Here is a 7,310-nt window from a genome sequence, read left to right as displayed (position 1 = left end):
CTTCCCACTCACGTGTGGGCGAGAAGTTTGTCATACGACGCATACGCGTGACAAGCATTACAGGAGTCACGTCAGCTTTTTCCGTTAAGTCTAATGGAGACATTTGGATGGAAGGACTAACTTTTAAGGACGTTAGGAACTTAAAAGTATTTTTCAATAGTCAAGAACGAAAATGTCCGCAAAAAAAAAAGGTTAGGGACGAAAATATCATTTATTCTTTTTCATATATATCACCATCACATTATAATTTTGCTAAAGGAGTTTCAAATCTAATTAAGAATTTTATTTCATATAATTTGTCAAATTTCTTGTCCCTAGTAATCAAAAGTCTACATAGTCATAAACAAAAGTGGTTTTGAAATTAGCTAATAGCTAGCCATCAAAATCATCAAAGAAAGCCCTTAATTAAATATGGTAGTCAAAGTCAAGTGTGACTAACCACCCATGAGTTGGTAAAAAATCATGTAACAAAAATTGACATGGTAGATATTTAATTTGATTTTAGTGGCCTACTATATGAACAATGTTTTGATATGAAAATGATGTTTAAGAACACAAAAACATAATTGATAGAAGAAGTGGACAAGTCTAGCATTTTGTGTTGATTATAACCAGAAAATCATGATAAGGTTACCTTGGAGCATTGTAGGATTCTTATAATAGAGGTTCTTGTCTCCAACATTTGGGGTCTTTTGTGTCATTTTCTAATAGCGACTGGAGTCATATCTAATAAATTTATGAACATGAATTAATTTACGGCTAAGGAAAAAAGTTAAACTTAGAGGGGCAAAAATATGTGATTCAACTTGGCTTTGCATATTAGATAGAATTGATTGAAAAGGGTGACTATTTAGATTGATTGAAAATGGGGAAAATGGGGTCATTCATTCTTACCAAAATTTATATCTTGCGTTACGTAAAAGGCTGAAACCTCATTACTTGTTAGGTTTCCTCAGGGCCAATAAGTTCCTCAACATTTCAGATGGAACAGAGCATGTACTTAGTACTTTTTTCTATTTTCTCATCATTCTGGTCAAACCTCTCTTTCTAAATATTGAAAGAAATAGAAAGAGGCACATAAATTATTATATTTTTATCACGTTATTTCACAAAAAAAAAATTGCATAATGTTTATGAAAATCTAATTTTAATCTTTTGTGTTATAAAAATTTTGATATTATAAAATTATTTGTCTAAAAAATTTAAGTTGATAAAAGGAGATATATAAATAAGTATATTTTTAATAATAATAAAATTTAAAAAAATGATGGAAAAAGCTAAAAAATTTAATAAAATATGGATTGTTAGGGTGATGGGTATGATTGTTGAGTATGCCAATGAAAATTATCAGTTGGAAGGTTGGTAAAGTAAAGTGAGTTACTACTTACTAGGTCCAAGTGCACAAGTTAGCTTCACTTTGGTAGTGACTGTTGATTATGAATTTTCCAAAATCTTGGTGCTAAGGGATTGTTGAATTGGAACTGAACTGAACAGAACCAGTTAGTTATAAAGTCGGTTTGACAATTAAATTTGTGGGGCCATCACCTGATAAACCCATATATATCATAATATTATTGGTACATCAAAATGCAAATGAAAATTATTTTGATTAAAAAATGCTATATGTTGGTTTTGATAATTAACAAACTACACAAATGCAACATGGATGTATACTATGGACTTCAAATAACAAGATAAAAATATATCTTTATCTCGTATTTTTATTTTTCTTATATTTATCAAAATATATTATTAAAACCAGATGTTTACATGATATTTCTCATGTTGATCTTAATACAAAAAAGAGTGAATACTCAAAATATTTTCTAGCTATTTGTTTGATGAACTACTCAAACACTCAGTCAAGATTAAATAGCTATTAAATGTGAGCAAATTAATCTCTAAAACAAGATTTTAGAAGAAATAATCTTATTCCATCTTAAACTCGGATTAGGAAGTGTCTTATTTTCTTCTATAATTGGATACTCAATTGTAATATTTTTTTATGGGTAGAGATACTCAGTTGTAATTTATTTTGGATAAGTGTGGAATAAATAGCATATTGAAACATTATTTTTTGGACTTGACCCAAGTATTCTTCAAATTCTGAGAAAACAGCCCAATATCTACAAAACTTTGGGCTTATTCCACCAATACCAGACGGAAAAATGGACAAAGCCCATAAGTCTAACTCCAAAAAAGCGGCCCAATAAAATCTTCAGTTCTCAAGCTAACTTGGCCGGTCAGCCCTGCGACAGATAAATCCTTAACAACATATCGAATTAGAAGGTAGCTCAAATTAAAAGAAGGTGAAAACTAATGTGAAGTCGACTTCACGTGAAGTTGATGCCTTAAAGTCGTTAGATAAAAATTTAGTCAAATCAATCAAATCATCTAACGACTCTCAGGTATTAACTTCACGTGAAGTCGACTGCACCTGAGCTCCACCTTAAAAGAAATAAATAAAAATAAATGTAATTGTAGAATCTAAATTGATGACATTTTCGTTAATCTAAATCGAAATAGATTGTTGTGTGTATTTGTAAGTTATTTTTCCGTTAAATTGTGAACCAGAAAAAATGGAATTTAGTTATTTAAATAAAAATGGAATAAACTGTATCCTCAAGTTCCAAAGAAAATGTGTGTCGTAGCATGCGATGAACACAACACCATGGATTGATTGATTTCCCAAAAAGTGTTCCATTCTTCCCTCTCACGTAAACCAACTCTCTCTCTTTCTCTCTCTCTCTCCCGATGGCAATGGCTGAAACCTCTGCACTTTGCTTCTCAAGATTCAGATTCCCTTCTTCTCTTGCATCAATTTCTCGTTCCACGCTATCATCTCCTCTCTCCCCGCTTTTCAGCTCCTCATTCAATTTCTCATCATCTCGTTCTTCTCGCCATCATATCGTGGTCAAAGCTACCGACGACTCTTCCAACCTATCCGGTGATGATCCTTTTCGATCTTTTCCGTGGTTCCAATCCGACTCCGGTAATCTTTCCTTCTTTTTCCTGAAATTTCATTCAAGTAGCTGGATTTTCCTTTCACTGATTGTTGTAATTGAAGTTCTTTCAATTGCGGAATTTGATTCTGCAGCGCTAGTTGTGATTGAGTTGCGAAACATATTTTTATATATATAATATTCAAATGTGTGTGCTTTTTTTAGAATATTTGAGCTGAAATCTTGAAAATTAAAATTAGTTTTTGTTGAAATGAAATGGTGGAGCTTTTGCTTCTTCTTTTCGATGTTTATGTGTTCTAAGTTATGGTTATTTTGTTTCTTCAAGGCCTAGTGATTTTGCTGCTTTAGTTGAGTTAGGTATTCTTCAAGTATAATTTATAAACTTTCAGAGGATTTTTAGGTTATTGAAGGGGGCAGTGCTTTTTGGATTCATGGCATTTGGTACCTTTTAAGTTTTAATTGATCGATAACTGAGATTACCTTCATCAGAGTCTGCATTTTGGAAAATGATATAATGCTCTTTTATGCTGATGAGATTTATTTGCTAAGTACTATATTGCTAATTTGTTTCAATGATTTCTCAGAAATTCAATGGGTTCATGAGGATAGAATTACATTGTTCACCGCTGATGGACTGGTGCAGATTGGAGGCTCCATCACCCCTCGCCATGTTAGCTCTTCAGATGTATGATTTTATTATGCAATTTCATTATACTTTTGTTTTAAAAAATTAGAATCATAACTCCGAGTGAAACCTAGTCGCAGGACGCATCATTTCTTTAGTTTGTTATTATTCTAGAATGTGTACTTTTGGTGCATTGCAGCACTTTTGATAAATATAAACCAGGCGGGGATCAACTACCATAAAAGCTTGGGATATTAGAAGTTCCAACCATATTAGTATATAACTGTATACTTCTTTTCTTGCGTCATTGCGTGTGAGGTTTTCATTCTCTACATGGTCCAAGCGGTAGATTGCATAATCTAAAATAAAGGGGGGATTCTTTTCTCCTTTCTATCTGATACAGAAGTATCTTAATCTGATAGGTGGAATGGTTGGTTTCACAGAATCAATGCACTTTTGTGGTTCATTCTTCATCTTGTTTATGATCCATTGCAAAGTCAGATCTTTATTCAGATAGGCTAAGCTGGTTTTCATGTTTCGCAGAAACAGCAGGGGAAATTCAAAACTTCTCAAAAACAACGGTTCCAAGAAAGTAATTACATGGATCCCGAGCAAGGCCTTTGTTTAGGCGCACTATTCGATATTGCAGCTACTAATGTTAGTCCTCATCCTTTGGACTTAAGTTCCTTTATGATAGATCCTTTAAACTGCTGTAAATACAGAATGTTCTCTTTCTAGGGACTTGATATGGGAAGAAGATTCTGCATTTTTGGCTTCTGCCGTTCCATTGAGATGCTCAGTGATGTAGTTGAAGACACTGTCTTAGAGCATGGTGGGGAGGTAGATCACGACAGCAATAACATTACTTTGTCCTGCTTCTTACTACATATTGAAGAATATTGTTGTCGGTTGCAATCCGTTATTAATTTCATGGGATGTTCTTACGTTTATATTCCACTAGATTACATCTTTAACTTTGCATTCTTTTTCTTTTCAAGTTTTTTCTGATATAATATACCAACTGCAAACCTAAGTTCTCTGAAAATTAGAGTCAATATTGTATGGCAGGTTATTATGGCAGAGAAGGAAGTCAAAGGTGATTTGCATGAAAAGCTAACCATGACTGTTGCAGTGCCATTACTATGGGGTGTTCCTCCGGCATCTGAGACGCTTCATCTAGCTGTTAAAAGTGGTGGAGGTATTGTAGAGAAGGCCTATTGGCAATGGTACTTTCTGTAAATACAAAACATAGATCTCTAACCATTCTTTCTGCAAATTTGTATATAAAATTGTGCTTCTGAATATGCTCAAAAAGAGTTATCCTCATTTGTATCTCTCTGTACATGTACAAAAAAAAAAAAACTATTGTCATGTTAATAATAAAACAACATGACGTTGTTTGATTCATACAACCGATTCATGACAAGACCCGATTGTTATTCTTGTAGTTTATACTTAATATTCAACTGTTTTTTTGTTCACCTACAACAGAAAATTGAAATTCATTGCAAACATGTTGTGAACATATTTGTCTACCTTATGTGGAAAGTCCTTTTGGTTTGAATAGCAAGCCTCCCAACTCATTTCTTGTAATTTTTTTCTTTTTTATTCTTTGGCCATGATAAATGGTCAATAAGACTTAAGCTAGAAGGTAAGATCAGAATTTAGGGTTGTGAAAATTTAAACTTGTTAAAAAGTTTAGGAAAGAAGATTTGTGCTATTCTAGAGATATAGCCCATTTGAATTTATTTGCATAATCTAAATTTCGATTTGAAGAGTGTAAAAGGAGGTTCAATAAGTATGATTTGCAAACTACAAACTAAATACACCCTAAATATCATAAGAGTGAAATAACTTGTATGAAATTGATAGCGTAAAAGCTTGTCAATTGCAATCACATGTATTCATCCTCAGTTCCTCACAGTATTGCGTCCTAATTAATGCTGACCCTAAAAAAATTGACCATGCACCATGTTTTGATGGGATTTTAGTAAATATCAATGGGGGTGGAAAGTGGAAACACCGGGAAATATGTGCCAAAACTGTTTGTGAAATGTTGACTTTGATTGTCCAATGGGATTCAAGTTTGACCTAAGTGATGCAATGATGCTATGCTTTTTTCTGCTGATAAATTTGCCTTTGGATACAGGGCGGTGAAGGTGATAGCTAAATAACAGTGGAATAAAATCGAAAATATATAGTATGTAATTATATCTGGAGAAGAAAAGAAAAAGGGGGAGCTTTTAACTAGTTTTAATACATTTATAAATTATTTTAGTGCCTGTTATATGATTAATTATATGATGCCTACTGCCTATAGCATATAACATTACTTTTTTATAATATGGACAAATCTGAAGAATCCACCACATCCAACACATAATCCAACAGATCATTGTCTTAAGATCATACTTTTTGAATCCTTTTAGAGTAATCTCAATGATTGTTTTATCAGCTGCATCATGCCATGTATTTTTTTAATTGAATATTGGATTGAAGGAAATTTCTTTATATATATATATATATATATTTGTTATCAAATATAAAGTTTTTAATATAATACTTGAAAGAGTTTAACTTTCGTTGAGAAACTTGATGATAATATATTATGTATCTAAAGCATGTTTTTCCTCAAAGCCAATGCATAAATGGAGCTACTAGATTGGTCTATGCCCCAATTATTATGGGATTTCCCATGCACCACGCTCATTATTTTTTAAACAAGATTCACGTGCTAAGAGGATAGCCCTCAAGTAGTAATCCTGTTATTTCATATTTTACTCATTGATTTTTCTGCACTTAATAACTAAGACTTTAAAATATCTTGGACAAATATAATTGGTCGTCATGGAAATTTAATACTATATATGTTACGCATTCTTTTTCTCAAAAATTAAACTATTAAAGATAAAAATATGTAAATATTATATATCTAATAATATTTAATAACACATACAAAATAGGTAGTAGTTTGAACCATAGTTGTCAGAACCGAACCGGCAACCGAACCGGTCAGGTCACTGGGTTACTGAGTTACTGGTTCAACCGTTGAGTTACTGGTTGAACCGGTTGATTCAGTCCTATGTAAATAAAAAATAAAAAATAGTCAAAAGTTTAAAATTAAAATTTAAAATACATATTTTTACTAACATTTTAAAATATCAAGTTATTTTAAAATAATATGGAACATGAACAATAAATATTTTATTATTTTTACTCTATCATAAATATTTTTATTTTGTTTTTATATTAAAATAACTATTATTTTTAATATTTAATAATTTATTAATTAGTTTATATCTTTTATACTATTATATACTACAAGTATTTATTAAAAAATAATATTAATAGATATTATATAATTATAAAAAAATAAGTGAGTTTATAATTATTGTTAAATAAAAATATAATTAATTTAAGAATGAGTGAGTTTATAATTAAAATTAAAATAAATTAAATAAAAGTAAACTATTTGATGAAAGATATCTATATGTATTATAATTTGCATTAATTTTAATAGAAAACATAGTGGTTTGGTGGTTGTGGAGTCTTTTGGTATTCTTGAGGGTAGGGGTTCAAACCCTATCTCAAACATTTTAGAAATATTTTCTCCTAAACGGTTCGATCAGACCACCTCATCGATTCGCACTGGTTTTAACCGGTTCAATTCCTTGTGCGTTTTAAATACTGGACCGAACCGGTATAAAGTCCGATTCGACCGG

At 31.5% G+C, this 7,310-nt stretch overlaps 1 protein-coding gene across 2 annotated transcripts; it reads left to right on the top strand.

Moving 5' to 3' along the window:
* Positions 1–2,291: 2,291 nt before the first annotated feature.
* Positions 2,292–5,014, top strand: LOC112728946 (uncharacterized). Of its 2 annotated transcripts, XM_025779305.2 has the most exons (5): positions 2,292–2,992; positions 3,548–3,648; positions 4,132–4,245; positions 4,327–4,428; positions 4,657–5,014. In XM_025779305.2, exons 1-5 carry the CDS (start codon positions 2,755–2,757, stop codon positions 4,825–4,827), a joined length of 726 nt encoding a protein of 241 aa, XP_025635090.1. In that variant the 5' UTR covers positions 2,292–2,754; the 3' UTR covers positions 4,828–5,014. The 2 variants fall into 2 exon arrangements, with proteins under 2 accessions (XP_025635090.1, XP_025635091.1); XM_025779306.3 differs by lacking the exon at positions 4,327–4,428.
* The last annotated feature ends 2,296 nt before the right edge of the window (positions 5,015–7,310 follow it).

The sequence above is a fragment of the Arachis hypogaea genome, chromosome 12 (genome assembly GCF_003086295.3).
Source record: "Arachis hypogaea cultivar Tifrunner chromosome 12, arahy.Tifrunner.gnm2.J5K5, whole genome shotgun sequence".
NCBI classification, from domain to species: domain Eukaryota; kingdom Viridiplantae; phylum Streptophyta; class Magnoliopsida; order Fabales; family Fabaceae; genus Arachis; species Arachis hypogaea.
Note: the sequence above shows the minus strand (reverse complement) of the source record. Positions and strands in the feature narration are given on the sequence as shown.